At 48.5% G+C, this 17,796-nt stretch overlaps 2 protein-coding genes across 3 annotated transcripts in view; one reads left to right on the forward strand and one right to left on the reverse strand.

The window, feature by feature from the left end:
• Window positions 1-13,113, forward strand: ZW10 (zw10 kinetochore protein). The gene is made up of 16 exons (XM_080567668.1): window positions 1-159; window positions 706-840; window positions 2,021-2,122; window positions 2,300-2,377; window positions 2,499-2,658; window positions 3,206-3,355; window positions 4,028-4,219; window positions 4,471-4,634; window positions 5,458-5,640; window positions 6,135-6,373; window positions 7,395-7,466; window positions 8,318-8,487; window positions 8,777-8,907; window positions 9,381-9,512; window positions 10,050-10,252; window positions 11,137-13,113. The coding sequence occupies exons 1-16, from the start codon at window positions 43-45 to the stop codon at window positions 11,255-11,257; spliced, it is 2,349 nt and encodes a 782-aa protein (XP_080423794.1). The 5' UTR covers window positions 1-42; the 3' UTR covers window positions 11,258-13,113.
• Window positions 12,960-17,796, reverse strand: part of TMPRSS5 (transmembrane serine protease 5) — a 22,927-nt gene continuing 18,090 nt past the window's right edge. The window contains exons 1-13 of one of the 2 annotated variants that reach the window (XM_080567678.1): window positions 16,693-16,872; window positions 16,473-16,593; window positions 16,148-16,255; window positions 15,881-16,003; window positions 15,595-15,730; window positions 15,302-15,415; window positions 15,086-15,129; window positions 14,832-14,994; window positions 14,556-14,731; window positions 14,097-14,195; window positions 13,703-13,845; window positions 13,447-13,599; window positions 12,960-13,241 (exon numbers count right to left, since the gene is read on the reverse strand). In XM_080567678.1, the coding sequence (XP_080423804.1) occupies window positions 13,233-13,241; window positions 13,447-13,599; window positions 13,703-13,845; window positions 14,097-14,195; window positions 14,556-14,731; window positions 14,832-14,994; window positions 15,086-15,129; window positions 15,302-15,415; window positions 15,595-15,730; window positions 15,881-16,003; window positions 16,148-16,255; window positions 16,473-16,593; window positions 16,693-16,695 (1,392 nt within the window). In that variant the 5' untranslated portion in view covers window positions 16,696-16,872 and the 3' untranslated portion in view covers window positions 12,960-13,232. Of the gene's footprint in view, window positions 13,242-13,446; window positions 13,600-13,702; window positions 13,846-14,096; window positions 14,196-14,555; window positions 14,732-14,831; window positions 14,995-15,085; window positions 15,130-15,301; window positions 15,416-15,594; window positions 15,731-15,880; window positions 16,004-16,147; window positions 16,256-16,472; window positions 16,594-16,692; window positions 16,873-17,796 lie in introns of those variants that run through there. The other variant, XM_080567677.1, reaches the window with a different exon arrangement.

Genomic DNA, 17,796 nt, shown 5'->3' on the forward strand with positions numbered 1-17,796 from the left:
CGTAGCGCCGCCTTCCCGTGGTGCCGCGCGGGCCGCGGGACCATGGCGGCTCCCGCGGGCTCGCTGGTGGCGGCGGTGCTGGCGCACTCGGGCCGCCTGGACAAGGAGGGGCTGGGCACCCGCATCGGGCGGCTCTCCCGGCGGGTGGAGGAGCTCAAGGCGCGGCTCGGGGCGCCGGGGGGCCGGGAGGGGGCCGGGGGGGAGGAATTTGGGGGATTTGGAGGGGGGGGGGGGGGCGGGAGGGGCCGGGGGAGGTCGTGAGGGAGGAATTGGGGGTCCCGGGGGGGGGAGGGGGGGGGGAGGGGCTGAGGAGGGCCGGGAGTAGCCGGGGGAGAGGAATTGGGGGTCCCGGGGGTAGGAATTGGGAGTCCCGCAGGGGGAATTGGGGGTCCCAAGGGGAGGATTGGGGGTCCCGGGGGGGGATTGGGGGTCCCGGGGGGGATTTGGGGGTTCATGGGGGGGCCGTGAGGGAGGAATTGGGGGGTCCCGGGAGGGGGAATGGGGGGGCCGTGAGGGGCTGGGGGGGAGGACCTGGGGGCCCTGGGGGGAGGAATTGGAGGTCCAAGGGGAGGACAAGAGAGGCCAGGGGGAGGACTTAAGGGTTTTGGGGAGAGGAATTAAGGGTCCTGAGGGAGGAATTGGGGGTCCCGAGGGTCCCTGACAGGGCTTGGCCGGGCGGTGACTTTGCCCCGTGTGCCCCCGCAGGGAGAGGTGTGCTCCGCCATCACCAGCAAGTACAGCGAGTTCCTGCCCAGCGCGCAGAGCGCCGAGGAGCTGGTGTCGCAGGTGGACGGGCTGTCCGGCAGCATCGAGCTGCTCAGGGCCGGCATCGAGGAGCAGGTGGGACCTGCTGGGCTTCCCCGGCTGCTGGCAGCTTCTTCCAGTCCCACCACGCACCTGCGGGTCCTCGCCTGCTGTGTGCAGGGGGGACAGGGATGGAGGACACGGGCCTGAAGGCTGTGGATGGCATCACCCCAAAAAAATGATGGCATGGGTTTACGTCCCGTCTGGGGTGTGCCTGAGAATAATTAAGGGGTTGTTAGTTGTAGTTTGCTTGTTGTGCCCTTGGAGAAGTGTGTCGCACGTCTCCAGAGGAGAGAGAAGGATCCGCCTGGTTGCATCGCGGTAGGGTGTGATGCAGTGACAGACAGGCTGAGTGTTGGTCCTGCGGGGATTTGGGGCAGAGAGGTCACTGATGTGCACCACCCAAATCATGGCACATGGCAGCGCATATTCACTGAGCCATTGAGGAGAATGTGAGCAGGCCCTACCGGCTGGATCCTCTCTGCTTTTGTGCTGCTTTGATTGATTCCAACGTGACTTGAAGGAGTGCCATGTGGTGTTCTTCACAGAAAAGCATGATGTGTTAATAATGTAATGAAAACCAATCTAATGTAAATAAAAGGTAATAAACAACAGCAGTTAAACACACACACACAAAATCATGTTAACTAAACCAGGTTAAAAAAAAAAAGTTTCAATATCTAGCTTCTGGGTCATACCTTACCAGCACTATGTATGAGGTTTTGGTACCAGGCAAGTCATGTTCACTTCGCTGGAGTTAGTTCTGCCTTTGGAGACCCTAAAGCCAAGTGTTTCCCGTGATCTGGGGTTCTGTAACGTTGTCAATTGAGTTAGCTTTTGGCTCACTTCCAGTGAGCCTGCATTTAAAATGGCTGTGTTAAAAGAAAACTCAACTCCTTTTGATAGCCTTTTGATACTGAGTTTCCTTCTAATGCCTTGACAAAGCGTGTAATGTAATAAAAAAAGAAGCCAGCATGGATGAGTTTCCAGTAGGGAAATTATAAGGATCTTTCTAACAGAGAGTAAAATCGAAGGCCATAGAAACCGAAGACAAAGTCATTATCAAATGCCAGAGCAGATATGTTGTTAACATTGAGTCTTTCGTCTTTCTCACCAAAGTACTCTATTAACAGAAATACTTTATATCTTGTTGTCACTTTTAAGAGGAAATCTATTAATGTTTGGCAGATGTCTGATGAAAAATTTCTTATTTTAGGTTCAAAGAGACCTAAACGTCGCTGTTGCTGAATTTACTGAATTGAAGCAGCAGCTGGAGCGAGACACACTGGTTTTGAGTATTCTGAAAAAGCTACAAGAGGTGAGGAAGGGATGTGCATCTTAAAATCATTAAGTGGTGGTTGCTGCTCAGTTCGTGGCTTTATTCGGGGCTTCTCTTTTCAATAACTAACGGTAACTCGTGTGTCTACTCTTGTTGTTTAAAATTATGTAGTCTAATAGATATGCTGTTACATACGATCCTGTTTGATTGTTGCAGTTTGATACAGCTATTAAAGAGTACAACACTGCATTGTTGGAGAAGAAGTATGTTGTAGCAGCTCAACAACTGGAAAAGGTAATGACTTCGTAAGCGTGTGGCAAAATTGTTGATAAATATTTTCAATAAATTTCACAAGGTCCTTTTCAGTAGCAGGGGCAACAGTTACCCATGTTTTGTGTTTGTCCTTTACTGCCAGGCACGAAGCAGCCTGAAAATGCTGGAATCCCGCAAGGGCTTTGAGCTGAAGATCCTGAAGGCACTAGGCACAGAGCTCACAGTGCAGACACAAAATATGCTCTATCATCTAGGAGAAGAATGGCAGAAGTTGGCTGTATGGAAGCTTCCTCCTTCAAAAGGTGCCCGCAATTCTAGTTTGTTGCACTGTTTTTGCTTTGCTACTTCAAATAAGTCTGGTTTCAAGCACCTACAAGTTAGGAGATACTGTAATATTGTTGAATTAAGGTTGGTTTAAGGAGAGATTTCCAAAGTTTTTATTCTGACTGTATATATTATCCTACTAGGGTAGTTGTAAGAATACTTTATCTTCTCTGATAGGTTTTTGGCTGCTACTTTTGTTGCAGCTGCTCTAGAATTTGTATGTTGGTGTCTTCATTAAAACACAAACTTTTCCTTTGATCAGATTTGGCTTACAGTGGGGACAAGGGGGGTGATTGTCACTAAACGTCAATTTCATGGCAACTGAAATAAGAATTCTGCAGATTTGTCCTGTACTGAAACACAAGGTATTTGGTACTCTTCTGATGCTTATAGGAACTTTGTTTTGTGTAAATGAGGAGAGGTAGCATATCGCTTTAGCTGCCAGCTGAGGAATGTGGTAGGTTCTCAGATCTGCTGTATCTCAGACCACATTCTAACACAGAGATGTTTCTTCCTTTTCTCTAGAAAGTAGCAGCCTGGAGTCAGTGATGCATTCAGAATTGCACTTATGCACACTGCCATCAAAAGAGGAAGAGATTGCTGGCCCGCCTGTTGCTTCTGTGCTGCAGGCATTTGCTGTCCTAGGAGAACTGCGCACCAAGCTTAAAATTTTCGGTAAGACAGACCTTGGATCCACATAGCTGTTGCAGCCTGAGTGGATATCAGTTTAGGCTTGTTGTAGGATGGATATTGCGATCCAGTTCACTTTAGTCGTACATTGGGAGATGTCTTCGTCGGTTGCCTTGTGTTTCCCACTGAGCATGAGGTGAATCCTCTGGTTTTTACAATATGAAACTGCCCAGAATTATTTATCTTTTCCTGTCAGGTTATTCTAGTATACTGTTTTGATCTGTGGCTTTGTGGTTTCATGGTCTGATTAAAGGGTTTAAAGGGCTTTTCCAGTTAAAGCTTCCTTATCTACAAAGACCAAGACTGTTGGTTTTAGTCAGCTTCTGGGCTTTTCCGTTCTCAGGTGTCAGCAAGAAGTAATCAGGAAGCATGACAGATGCTAGGACAGGATTTCATACTTCTGGCTTTGTAATTGTTCATTTTACATCAACTATGCAGCAATTTGTTAGGCCTCCATATGTGTTTTATAGGAGTCAAGTGGTCTGTAGTGAAACCAAAGCCAGCGTTTTACGTCATGAATGTTCTCTGACACAGCTAGTCTAGACAGTGCTTCTTCCACTTCACTTGAAGAATCTGTGCATCCAAAATACTGCCAGTTCGGCCTCACTGGAACAAACTCCTGCTGTAGGAAAATATCTTTTTTTTTTCATATCTTAGGCCAGTTGTTGCTGAAATACATCCTCAAGCCGCTGATTTCATACCCATCTCTTCAGCCATTCACAGAAGAACTGTCGGATGTGGTCATCCTACGTTTTAGGTGTGAAGATCCTAACTTGGATCATTCCTCTCCTGTGGAGGTTTTTGACAAGATCAAGTTCATTCTTGAAGTTCTCCACAAATACTTGCTGAGTAGGTAGTCCCTCCCTTTGGAATTACTGGGAAAGTGGGCTCAGTTTAACCATAAATTCAGTTGTCTTTTGATCGGGATGGAGGTTGTTCCACAGTCACAGCACATGGTTTGGATATGAAGAACATCTCCTTTATAAAATTATGGAACAGTTGAAAGATGCTTTTTTGACAGGAAGGACTGAGTGAAATGGTGGAGGGTCGTGTCCAGGAAGCAGGTATATTAAAATCCATTTCTGTTCTCTTGAATTCAGATGTGCCAGTTGAGCAGCGTGTGGAAGACAAGAAGGAGTGCAGAGTGACACTGGCAGAACTGCTGGGTGATATGATATGGGAAGAGTTGTCAGACTGCCTCATTCAGAACTGCCTAGTGAATTCAATCCCAACCAACAGTAGCAAACTAGAGCAGTATATAGAGGTAGGCGTGAAATACTTTCGAATTTATATAGTTGAAATGCCACATGGCCAACCTCATCAGAAAGCTGTCTTTTGCTGATCTAGAACTGTGTTATTTATCTCAGGTAAACCGTGGCTTGTTTTTCCTGTCCTATTAAGGGTGCAGGGTCTCTGATCCAAGGACCTCAGGCCAAATTTAACTAAGACTTGGAGGTTCTCAGGTGTGTGGCATAAGGCTCTTGTGTGAGCCTCTGTAAGAGGCTGAAGAGGTCTTTTACATGCTGATGCGGGATCTCTGGCTTCTTGTGAATGAACTGCTGTGTTTGACTTTGTTTTTTTTTAATTGTCTAATGATCACGGGTTTCTTGTGTAGGCCACTTTTTTAAAAACTTAAAACTTTAAAAAAACTTAACTTTAAAAATCTTAATAATAGTGATATCTTTACTAGTGAAGAATGCCAAAAGATACTTTTCCTGGAGAGGCAGCTGTTTGAAACAGCAGCGATCATAGGGCAAACCCCCCAGTCCCTTTGCCCCAAGTAGCCCAGCGTAATGAAATCTAATCATCTTGCTCCTCTGATTTTTGAATTAGGTTGCCAGCAAAGTCAGGAAACAAACTTGCAGCTAGAGGACTGTATTATTGTACAATCATGGCCTCCAACTGAGCCAGCTTCTTCCAAAAGATTGCTGTAGAACTGTTAGATAGTTCCCTCTAAACTTAATTTCGTCTTTTGCCTTCAACTGAGTGGAGGAATTTATACCCAGCTTTAATTTTGCTCTTGGATTTTAGGAGATTATAACTGGCAATTCACAAGTATCAATGTAGAATGTGTCTGCCTTTCTCAGGTGATTAAATCCACAGAGGAATTTGAAAAAGCCCTGAAGAACATGCAGTTTTTGAAAGGAGACACGACCGATTTACTGAAATACGCTCGTAACGTCAATTCCCACTTCGCCAATAAGAAATGTCAAGATGTGATTGTGGCAGCCAGAAACTTGATGACCTCAGAAATACACAATACCGTAAAGGTGCCTGTTGTTGCAATATCTTGTTTTCCTATGTGGAAAAATAGTGTAGCAGGTGAAGAAGGCTTCTCTAGGACAGTTGAGGGTTTTTCGTTTGTTTGTTTGTTTTGTAGAGCACTGATTACTTGTGATTATTTGGTGCTTTTGGCAAACAACGGTGTTGAAGTTGTTTTTAATAGTGCTCAAGCGGGTTATTTCACTACCAAGATGTTACTTAACATGTTTGAAGCTTACTTTTGTAGGCTTTTCTGGCTAGTATCATAAGCGTAAGAAAATTCAGAGGATCACTTACAGACCTTGCTTCTAGGCATGAAACACTGTATAGATTGCTTCATGGTCTGCTGTGTAGTTCATAAGCCATGAGACCTCCAAGGGTCTTAGGGGACCTCTGCAGCTTTGTATTAATCTTGAGTCTTAAATCAATATTTTGTAGTCATCCACAGCCTCTTTTCCGTGGGCTGCAAATAATGTTCTGCCTTTCTTTTGTTTTCCCTTAGATCACCCCTGATTCGTGTGTAGCCCTACCAAAGCTTCCTGATCCTGGGTCAGGAGATCACTTAAAAATGCAAAAAACATCTAAACAACTTCCTAAGGAGATGGTGAATTTGGAGAATGAGACCAAACTGAGCCAGTACACGTTCTCTTTGCCCACATGCCGCATCAGTTCATCGGTGGAGAAACTGATGGAACTGGCTTATCAGACGCTGTTGGAGGCTACAGCCAGCACAGATCAGTGGTAGGAATTATATATCAGCGGGTAATTCCTGGGAGTCAGATATTTATTGCCTTTGGCAATTCTAAGCATCCGTTAATCGAGTAAAAGAAATATAAAAGAGCTGAAGATACTTAAAAATTAGAATGAATCATTAAAGTTACACTGTGTTTTGGCTGGAGGCTGCTCCCTGGGTTTGTGCGGTAGACTGGTACAGCAGGAGCAGCTGCTGAATATGTTCCCTGCAATAATCTTGTTAAGCAGTGTTTGAGGCTTATGTTCTGAGGGAGCATTCAGGTGGGTTTTGCCATATTGTAGCTACTGCAGCAGTGAAAACGCAGTGAATCCCTAGGCTGCACAAGGCAGCTCATGGCTTCAGTCTTTTAGTTGGAAGAAACTCTACTGCTGTGTTCATTTTTATATTTTATCGTGTGTTTCGATTATTTAGAAAGATAAAAAAATGTATCTTTTGTTCCATCCAAATGGTAAGTTATGGCACCTATTCTGAGGAGAGTTCTTGCTTTCTTTTTTCACGTGCTGGATGAAAGCAAAAAACTCCAGCTCTACATCTGGCAGGGCTCTTCAGAGAAAACAATTAAACATTCTGAGAACCTACATAGAGTCGGTTTTAAAAACCGGAGACCACAACCCTGAAGAGGGAGAGTTTCCTAGGTACTGAATGCCTTTCACTGTACTGTGGCAGAAAGAGGGCTGACTACTTATGCATACCTATTGGGAGAAAGGACACTGTTCCCTTTGTTTGCAGGGTTTCATAATCTCTGTTCTGACATGTGGCTTGAAGTTCATCTCTTCCACGCTGAACTTACAAGGTCATCACAGCTTTTGTGAGAAGCCTTTGTGAATTTTCCAGGATGCTGCTTTTATTGACATTGCTGTAATTGATCTTGACAATTTATCCCTTGTTCAGTAAGAAAAACGTGCTTTACCACTAATAAAACCTTTTTTAAGAAAGGCTTGAGAGTCGCTTGGCAGACGAGATATAAATTCCACAGACAAACTAACACGAACCTTATTTTCTTTGTAGCTGTATACAGCTCTTCTACTCCGTACGGAATATATTCCAGCTGTTTTACGACGTAGTACCAACATACCACAAGTAAGTGTATGTATGTGCATTACTTAGGGCCTGTTTGGAGACACAGCAGTGCGATTGGAATAGCCCCGCTTTCCATGTTTGTCCACCACAGCCAAAGATTACTAAGGGCTTCCTCCAGTGGGAAAAAGCTGGTGCTCCTAATGCATTATTAAATTATACCTGCTGCAAAATATTTGCCTGAGAGTTTCTGAGTTGGCAGTCTTATGACCAAGGAGATAGTTTTTAGTGTTTCCTTGATGTGAATGAAATTGGTTCTGTGCCTGATGGCCCTTGTGTATGTGGGAACACAGGAAACACGAGCTGAAGTTGCATCTCGAGAACATAACTGAGTTTTGTAAACTGTCTTATCCATCCATTTACTAGAGTGATGCTTAGGTAACTAGAACAGAGTCCTCATCCTTGGCATTGACAGGGGTTAGCCTTTAAGATTGTTCACGATGCTTTTCCTGTAATAAAGAGCACCAGTGAAGATTTAAAGTATACAATTGTGTCAAAGAACACTGAAGTATTACTGAAAAGGCCTTCTCTCTTTTCCTCACTGTTATGCTGTAAAAAAGAATCTTCCTGTTTGAAAATTGGTTGTTAGAAACAACCAATGTGAGTACAACACGCAGCTGGAATGCCAAGGTTCCATTTCACTAGCCATAGAACTTCTTTTGTGTATGTAAGCTCTTGTGTGGATGTGGGAGGAGTTTAAATACTTCTTTTCCAACTGATGGCTTTACCAAGCATTCCTTTCAGTTATTTACAGCAACAGCTAGGACAGATGGGCTGTTTAGTGTACATATGACAGTTTTCTAACGGGGTCAGGTCTAAATGCATAAATTTCTTCTTCCTCCTTCGTATGACAGAGAAAACCTTCAGAAACTCCCGCAGCTAGCAGCTATTCATCACAACAACTGCATGTATATTGCTCACCACTTGCTCACCATGGGACACCAGTTCCGATACCGCTTGACAAACATCCTGTGTGACGGAGCGGCTACTTTTGTAGATCTGGTACCTGGTTTTAGGAGACTTGGTAATTTTACCTTTCAGTATTTTATGGAGGGAAACTCTGAGATAGATAAGCTTGTACCAGTTTAATGTTAGCCTGTCATCTATAGTTAATTCTGCTACTCAGCTCTTTTTCAAAAGTGCTGTAGCAATCCATGCTGTGCAAAAGCTTATTAAGTACGTGACCGAGCTTGGTTAAATTGGCCCAAAATAATAAGTTTATTATTCAGCACTTACAGTCTCTAAATTGGCATAGGCAGAGCAAATTTAATAATTGCTTAATTGCTTCTCTCTGGTTGTTTTTGCTTCTAAAGGAATGGAGTGTTTTCTGGCCCAGATGCGAGTGCAGAAAGGAGAAATCCTGGAGAGGCTGTCAAGTGCCAGGAATTTTTCTAATATGGATGATGAGGACAATTACTCTGCAGCAAACAAAGCAATAAGGCAGGTAAGCAAGGCAAACAAAGTCAAATATGCTGTTGTCTGTAGATGTTGTCCTTGGAAAGGTACAGTATGCAATATTAGTCCTGAGAACTGTGCGCTGTTTCTGCAGAGTGAAACTTTGCAGAAGATGAATTTTCTGGCATGCTTTTTTTCCCCCCGGGCTGTGTCTCATTGTGTAGAATGCTGAGTTCAAGTCCACATGCTCCAAGATGACATAGTTTCCTAATCTTGAACTTTTGTTTATAGTGCATATCTAGGGTATTTCATTTTTCAAGGGAAAGATCCACGAGCCATAATGCAAACTGAAATTGTGGCATTTTTTTCCAAGAAGGTCTGCTTTATGTGGTAGCAGGATGAAGTCATAGCCTTCTGCTTCTGTAAAACTTTTCTGTCCACGTGCGCTCACCTTATCATTTTGTGCTTTTCTTAATGTACTTCTTGATAACACGTAGAGAATGTACAGCTGTTGTCTTCCAGGTATTGCATCAGTTGAAAAGACTGGGGAAAGTTTGGCAAGATGTCCTTCCAGTGAACATATACTGCAAGGCCATGGGGACCTTACTGAACACAGCGCTCTCAGAGATTGTCACTAGGATTTCTGCCCTAGAGGTAACTGCACGAGGTGGACATGCCAGGCGTAGGGGTGGTGTGTGTGACCTCTAGAAATTCTTTCCAAATTGAGGTTTCAGGGGAGCCAGTTGTAGTCTACATGTTGAAGAGCTCCCCCACTGTGAATTGGGTGGCCTCTTTTCCTTTAATAGCTAGGACACTTGCTTATGCCATGCCTGCCAAAAAGCTTTGCTTTCATCATTGTGCTGGCGTTACCTGAGCGCTTTCCTTATAAACTGCTCCAGACCTTCCTCATAACCCCTCTGCCTCACAGTGAAATCCTTGTTAGTGCACCAAGATGCGCAGTTCAGAAGCAGAACCCTTGTTCTGAAGCAGTTGCAGAGAACTTGATGAAATAGCTATTCGTGAAATCAGTTATATTAGCTTGAGAATGTTAAATGCAATCCAAACCACTGCTTTTCATCTTCACACACACAGTCCCATTTAAAAAAAAAAGAAAAATTTCATTTAATTTACTGCTTGGCACCTCAAAGACACTTCTAACTGCTCTTTTTGTTTACATTTGTTCAATTCTAGGATATCTCTGCAGAAGATGCAGATAGGTTGTACTCCCTCTGTAGGATCATGGTAGAGGAAGGACCCCAGGTTTTCACCCCCCTACCTGAAGAGGACAAAAACAAGAAATATCAAGAGGAAGTTCCAGTCTACGTGCAGAAATGGATGACATTCAAAGAGCTGATGATCATCCTGCAAGCTAACCTCCAAGAAATAGTAGATCAGTGAGTGTCTTCCTTGTCGGTTAGTTCTTCACCTGCTAAACAGGGAGCTGGGAAGCGGTCTGATACCAGCAGGGCACCACATTTAGAAGAGCCTTTTCAGATGAAGGAGAATCACTTTTAATAAGGATCAGATAGCTGCTCCTAGTGCCATATTTTGGCTGTGTGTTTGTAGTCTATTTCACTGGTCATATATTCAGCTGTCTCCTGCAGGTGAAAAAGCAATGGTTAAAAAAAAAAAAAAAAAGTGCCCTGGGAGAGCCAACCGCAGAGCAATTATACATCCCCCCTTGACGTCTCTAAATTCAGAAGTACGCGATGCTAAGCAGCCAGGCATTTTGCCCACTGCTTTTGATGTTAGCTGTGCCTTGCAACTGCAGCTATCATTCCACGTAATTGGTCTTCAGTTTCTAGAGACCGTTTCTTAGGTCTTTTAACTTGCAAGGGGTATTCATCTGAATTATACATGAGGATTTGCATTATGACTCCTATTACTTTAGTTGTCATGAGTTGTCAGAAGCTAGATGTTTCTTGTGCACACTCGCTTCACATGTACATCTGAACGACAAGGAGACATACTGTCCTCTAAACTGCAAAGTTTGTACTAAGTGCAAGAAACACCTTAAAACCTGTTGCTTTTCGTGCCTAATTAAATAATTCTGGACCTAAGTTGCATGAAGCTAATAGGCTGCTAACTAGATTTGTTTTGCTTCTAGATTTACTACTGTAGCATGCCTATAAATGCTTTATGCTTTTAATTTTACTTGAACCATTCAGTCATCACAGGAGTGGGAGAACTGCAGTGGTTTGTTGTGAATGCTCTAAGGCTTGTTTTAACGTGAAGTTTCCATGCAGTTTTATTAAATGAAGATCTTTCTTCCTTGTAGATGGGCAGATGGGAAGGGGCCTCTTGCAGCTGAATTCTCCCCAGCTGAAGTGAAGAGTCTGATACGAGCCTTGTTCCAGAACACGGAAAGAAGAGCAGCAGCACTGGCCAAAATCAAGTAACTGTTTGCTCCTACATGTTGCATCTTCTGATAAAGCAAGAATGAACTGAGAATCTTAATTATTTTTTGGATTTGATCCTTCTTGTACTGGACTACAAAAAGCTTAGCATTAGGTGTGTGCTTCCTGGAGGCTTGACTAAGGGAGGAGAAAAAATTCTTAGCTCACTGTCAGCAAGGCCCATGGGATGGCTCTATGAGTCTGAGAACAGGAAATCAAAGGTGGGTAACACGTGGGCACTAACTGCAGCTGCTTTATCTGCTACACACGTGGAGTTTGGGCTTGAAAATTCAACTTCTTGCCCTGCTCCCTGAAGGTGTTACACCCAGATTGTAGTTTTGCTTTAGGAGCTGATGGGTATACAGTCCTGGTGAAGAAGAGATGCTTTTTGTGATGTTTGCTAAATTCCATCTTCTTGGATTTCATCTTCTTGTAAGCCCAGCATAGGCAAGTAAGTCCTTTATCCAAACTCCTTGTGAGACTGAGCACTGCTGGCAGGTGGGCCTCTCATGCAAGGTGCTGTACAATGTCATCTCAAGCTTGCTTGCTTAAGGGTCCTGTAGAGGGATTGTTATTTCTCACTTGTGAATCTTACCTATGCAGTTTTACAGCAGGGGACGTGTACCCCCTTTGTGTCTTACCTCTTCTGTCCCTGCAAATTACATATAAAACTCACAAGCAGTGGTAGCTTTTGGTGTCCTTCTAAGAATGCTGAAGTGCCAAATTTTGCTCTTACCCACCTGTTTTGTTCATGTTTCCCTGAACAGCAGATGTCAACAAAGTGAAAATTTTATTGGGGGGAAGAGGAAACCCTGTTCCAAGTGAAATGTTTACTGAGGCCGAGTGTTTTGCACAACCGGCAAAATTCCTCATGGCTTTATTTCTCATGGGAACTATCTCACAACTGAATTCAAAGTTTTCCATCCAACTTTGCCAGCTGTGGAAGCCAGTTCAGCTCCTTCCTTTAACTTTTGATTTGTGTATGAATTAAGTAGGTCTGGCATCTATTGTCTTTTTGATAGTAACCTTACTGTATTTTAAGAATGATATAAATGCTAGTAAATACAAGAAGGGAATTAAAAGGAATTAAGTGTGCACTTAGAAGATAATGCTTGAAGTTACAAAGGCTGTTTGAGACTTCAAGAAACATACCTTTATTTTAGTTGGAAACCTCATCAATAGCAGTTGTTGAAATGTAGCCCAGAGGCCAAGATGTGCCCCTTGCTGCACACAGATTATTTCCTGCTATGTAATGGTTTGTAAGCATGTCATGACCTGCTTACAAAAGCTTAGATCATAGAGCTACACATTTTAATGTTACCAGTCATTGTATCCTTTTCGTTTGGACTTTTGTCTGACTTCTCTTTACATTCCTGAGCATTTTGGGGGATACCAAAATTACAGCTGGCTTTCACACTGCACCCAAATTTTACATTGCACCCGAATCACAGCAGAACCTCATGGCTGTTCTGGGTGCTGGGTCAGGCAGGAACAGCCAGGTCTGGGGGCAGGGAGACTGCTTGTTTCTGGCCTGAAGGGGTATAAGCACGCGGAGCGGGCTGGTGCAGTCAAGTTCCCATTTACACCAAGTCCAGCCTGTGAGAATGAAAAAACGAAGGCAAACATTGATCCAAACTCTGACTGTCACTAGCTTTTCCTTTTTTTCCCCTTTCACTACTTTAAGTAATTCATTTGGGGGTTGAGAATGTTCCCATGACGCTTGCATCTCTTGGGAGCCCTTGCCCTTTTTATAAATAGGAAACCAAAAAATTGATATTTTGAAAAACGCCACTTCTCTCATGTGGATTATTCACAAAAATGTAATATGCTATTTTCTTTAATAAACTATTTATACTGGCCCTGTTTTCTGGTGTTGCCTGGGGAGACTGATTCTCTTGTGGTTACAGTAACACAGTATGAAGCTGGACCTTCGGAAGGGGCAAGATGTTGCTCTGTGACGTCTCTGCTTGCATTGCTTCTAGTAGATCTAACAATAAGAAAATAAAAAGGAAAAATAAAGAATTGGTACTATGCTGTGGGGTGGGAGGTCAGCCCAGAGGTCATGCATCAAGAGCGAGCGTGGGGTAGTAACAGGTAAAGCTAAAAACAGGATGCTAGCACCTGGATTTTCCTATGCCACGTGCCTGGCTGCGGGTCAGGCTGAACACACACCTTCACCTGCCCCAGCTTACCTCTGTGGTGCGATAAATCCACGGCAGAAGCTGAGCCACGTTGGTGTAAACCCCGGGGTGGTTGGGCTCGGCACAGCCCTGGCCCCAGCTCACTACACCTACCAAGCGCCACGTGAGTTCGTCCTGGCAAACCAGGGGGCCCCCGCTGTCCCCCTGCAAGACAGCAAGGACTGGAGCACAACAGGGATGTAACGCTTCTGCTCATTTCCACTCCGGCTGCGCACACCCCACAGCACCAGTTGCTCCCTCCCGTTACCTGGCACGCATCTATTTTCCCCTGCGGGTAGCCGGCACACAGCATCGTGGCCGTGAGCTCTCCTTTGTACATGCACGAGCTGTTGCACCTCCTGGTACTAATTAGGGGAACCAGAGCTTCCTGCAGAGTCTCCGTTAGCTGTGCTGCGGAGGGAAGAAACCAGGAGGGAAACGAGATCTCCAGGAAGCAGTCAGGGAAGAGCACGGCACTGTAGCTGAAGGGTCAGGAGGAAGATGGGGGTCTTATGGGATTAATGGGGCTGCTGAAGGGGGGTGCAGGCTACAGGAGGGGAGCAGTGCAGGACCAAGCGCGGCATGGAAAGGGCTGCACCTCAGTGGGGAGCAGGGAAAGCTGCAGGTCAGCACCGAGGGACAGGGACAAGCCGGGCGCTTACCTTGGTCTGGTCTGGTGTAGCCCCAGCCTGAGACCCAACAGGGGGTGCCCTGGAAGAGGTCGCGATGGGAGGGTGGCAGACACACGGCACGGATGGCATCTGCTGGGAAGGGGATGCGGTGAGCCCCGGGACAGCGGGGCCATGCAGTGCAGGCGCAGCCGAGGCTGTGGAGCTGCCAGCCTGCAGAACTCAGCCTGCAGAGCTGCTCAGCCCCACAAATGGAGGTGAAACACCCTTGGACCAGGCCCCTGGAGGCCTCAGCTCCCACAGCCACCTTCCCAGGCACAGCTGGGAGCATTGTGCTGCTGGGCATGCTGCCTCCAGGTGCCCAGAGGGGCTGGGGACCCTCTTAAGCAGCTTCTCCCAAAGGGCACGGTCAGAGCAGGCCGCTTTCCAGGCATTTCTTCATTGCAGGTCCAGACAAACTACAAGTGGGGGGAGGCCACAACAGCATCTTACCAGAGAAATTCAGGGGGGTGCGGAGCTTCATCAGAGCAATGTCATAGTCGAGGCTGCTGCCGTTATAGAGCGGGTGGTAAATAACCTTCTCCACCGGTACCCCAGCCTCCTGCTCGATGGAGCCACGAGCAACACCGGCACCCACCAGCCAGCCGGAGGCGTGCAGCCGCCTGTAACTGAGCACCACGGGTAACAGAGCACCACAGCGCCTGGCCCTCACCCCAAGGCTCCCTGCACAAGGCCTGGGATGAGGACGGGCACCCAGCTCCCCGCTACCTGTGCACGCAGTGCGCCGCCGTCACGATCCAGCTGGGCGCCAGCACAGAGCCTCCGCAGTGGTGCCGGGAGCCGTGGCGCACGCTCACCTGCCAGGGCCAGCGCCCAGGGGCTGCATCCATGCCCCCAACCACCCGCAGGGCCCCGCGGTGCAGCCCGCACTCTGCAAGGCAGCCGTGAGGGATGGGACAGAGGGGAGAGGGATGGATGCGGGTGGAGATCCTGGGGACTCACGAGGAGAGGGAGGCACTGACCTGAGCACTTCAGAGCCACGATCCGTCCCGACTCGCAGGTGCTCCTGCGCAGGGCAAACCTCTGATCAGAAAACTGCAGAGTGCTTGGGGAGCTGCAGCAGTCCCCGACGGGGCTGCTCGTTGGGCAAAGTCAGCACGGTTTTCTGCCCATCTTAAGCCCAAAAAGGTATTTTTGTGCCTCCAGCAAAGCCTGCCGTAGCCCAGGCCTGCCCGTACCTGACCTGCCACATGTCTTCCAGGCTGCCTTGCTGGCCGGGTCTGAGCTGGATGAACTCCTGAGCGTCCTTCACCCTGACGTCCGTCAGGTTCACTCCCTTCTGGTGGGTCATCCTGCAGGAGCAACCACAACCATCCCAGGAACCTTCCCAGGAGTGGTTCCTGCCCTATAGCAGCCGTGGTGCCACCACCCTCCCTGTCCCATGGCCAGGAAGGTGCCCAGGTGGCTGCAGCCAACTCCCACAGCTCCCCCCAGCCCCGCTCAGCACCCCGAGCCCCCAGCCCCTGCCCACCGGAGCGCCCCGAGGTGCCGGCAGAGCTGGGTGCCCAGCCTGAGCCGCCAGCGCTCGTGGCAGGCCAGCAGCCAGCCGGGACGGCCTCGCACCCGCGCTTCCAGCAGCGAGCTGTCTGAGTTGATTCTGAAAGACACTGAGGCCAATAGAGCAGGATTTAAAAACCAAGTGAAACGATTGCAGCATGCAGCTGAAATCAGCTACTGGGTCAGCAGGACAAATTCATTATTGAAGAGTATCTTTTCTGCTCCTGCTGGGCTTGCCAGGGGTGGGGGGGAATGAAAACCTCTGCCAGAAGCCCCACGGACCACGGGCTCATCCTCTTCACCCTCAGCACACTCCGGGATCGCACCCGGCTCCTGTGGTGGGGCGAAGCCCTGGTCCGGCGGTGGCATCTTGAGGTGCCTCGCTTCAGGAAGGAGAGGGGAGAGCAGGGGTGAGACTGCAGGGCCGGGCAGCCCCCAAGGGTCCACGGCAGTGGGAAGGGCCCTATGCTGCCCTGGCAGGGGCGCTGGGCACCCACAGGCAGCACCGTCCCGGCACAGGCACTGACCCAGCAGCCAAGCCCCCGCCGCCAGCCCCGCCAGCAGCACCACGGCCCCCAGAAGCAGCAGCAGCCTCCAGACGGTGCAGAGACTTCTGAGAGATACCTCAGCAGAATCTTTAAGAAACAAAGGGAGGGGATGGACACGGTCTCATCCATCCCTCATGGCACCACCAAGCCCCTGGCAAGGTTCTCAGGTCACTGTGGCCCTGTTCCTGGGGCCCTCCCGACCCTGTGCCCCCAGTGCCACGAGGGGATGACCTATGGCCATGGATTCTGTGGAAGGTCAGGATCTGGGGGCCCCCCTTGCTCCCCAAGTCTGTAATTGGCTCACCGTGTCCTGGGGACGTCCCTGTCCTTGCTTCCCTCAGCTCTGCCGTCAGGCTCTCCTGGCTCTGTGCCGCGTCCCCGATGCCAGGCAGGTTTTGGGGACAGCTTTCAGCCTCAGCCGGCCCCTACGGAGAGGAGCAGGGCGCAGGTCAGTGGCAGACCAGACTCCTAGAAGGGAACAGCTTCATTTGAGGCAGGGGGGGCCGAGAGGAAGCGCCGCTCACCATGCCAGAGAGCAGGATGTCTCTGCTGAGCCGCTCAGGTTTCCTTCGGCACAAACCCAGCTCCCAGCCCCTTGTCCCTGGCTCCCCACCGCCTCCCTCCCCAGCTCTGTCTGAGCAACCCCAGCAGCTGCTGGGCTGCCCCAGCCCCACCTTCCACCTGCCGTCCCTCCTCTCCCCGCCTCGCTTTGCTCGCCTGTACACAAGAGACACTGAAGAGCAGCAGCAGCCCCTGGACACTAGCAGAGGGCTGCAGTGGTGGGCACCAAGGCACGGGTAGACCTGGGACCAAGCCCCCCTTAACAGCTACGTTTCTTAGAGCAGACCTTGGGCAGCAAATTGTTTTAAGCTAGGAAAAAATCAGAAAAGACGGCCCGCAGGTGCTCCGTATCGGCCCCACATCTCACGCCAGGTGCCTGCCGCCAGGTGCAGCTTTGTCTCCGCAGGCTGCTTCACACAGGTGCTGGGGGGGCCGGAGCCCCCCTCACTCGGCGAGCCCCTCCGTGCCCGACAGGGCTGCAGTGAGACCCGCAGGGAGGCAGCCCCAGCTCCCCAGGTGCCGGGTTCTCCAGCTGGAATATCCGAGAGCAGCAAAGGTCGGCCCGCAGCTCCCCGCTCAGCTCCTTTCTCTGCTCAATTTCTTGCTGCTGACAGACGCCGGCTGCGCCCCGCAGGAAGAGGGCACAGGGCCTCCTTCCGACCAGCAGTGCCAGCCTCTGCTACAGAGCTCGTCCAGTTCCCGGCGCCCCAAAATTCCTCATGGAAATCAGCCCCAGGCCGCGAGCTGTGGGCTCAGCTCGTCGGCAGCTCCCGGGGTCCTGCAAAGAGCCCCAGTGCCCGGTACCCTGCATGGCCTCGTCCCTCCAGCCGTGCTGCTTCTCCAGCTGGCTACACCCCCCCAGAAATAACAGTAAAACCATCTCCAATTAAGTAATTCAAACCCCACCTTCTCCTCCAGGAGAGAGGAGACTGAGCACCACTTTCAGCCCGTCTGAAAACCAAAAGGCAGCCGGAGCAGCCTGGAACAGCTGTGTCATGAAAACAAACAAGCAAAGGCCCCTTCTTGTTTACACGCTTCTCCAGCCCAGAAGACACAGCTGATGGCGT

Source organism: Anser brachyrhynchus, assembly GCF_964034855.1.
Source record: "Anser brachyrhynchus genome assembly, chromosome: 25".
Classification (NCBI taxonomy): Eukaryota; Metazoa; Chordata; class Aves; order Anseriformes; family Anatidae; genus Anser; species Anser brachyrhynchus.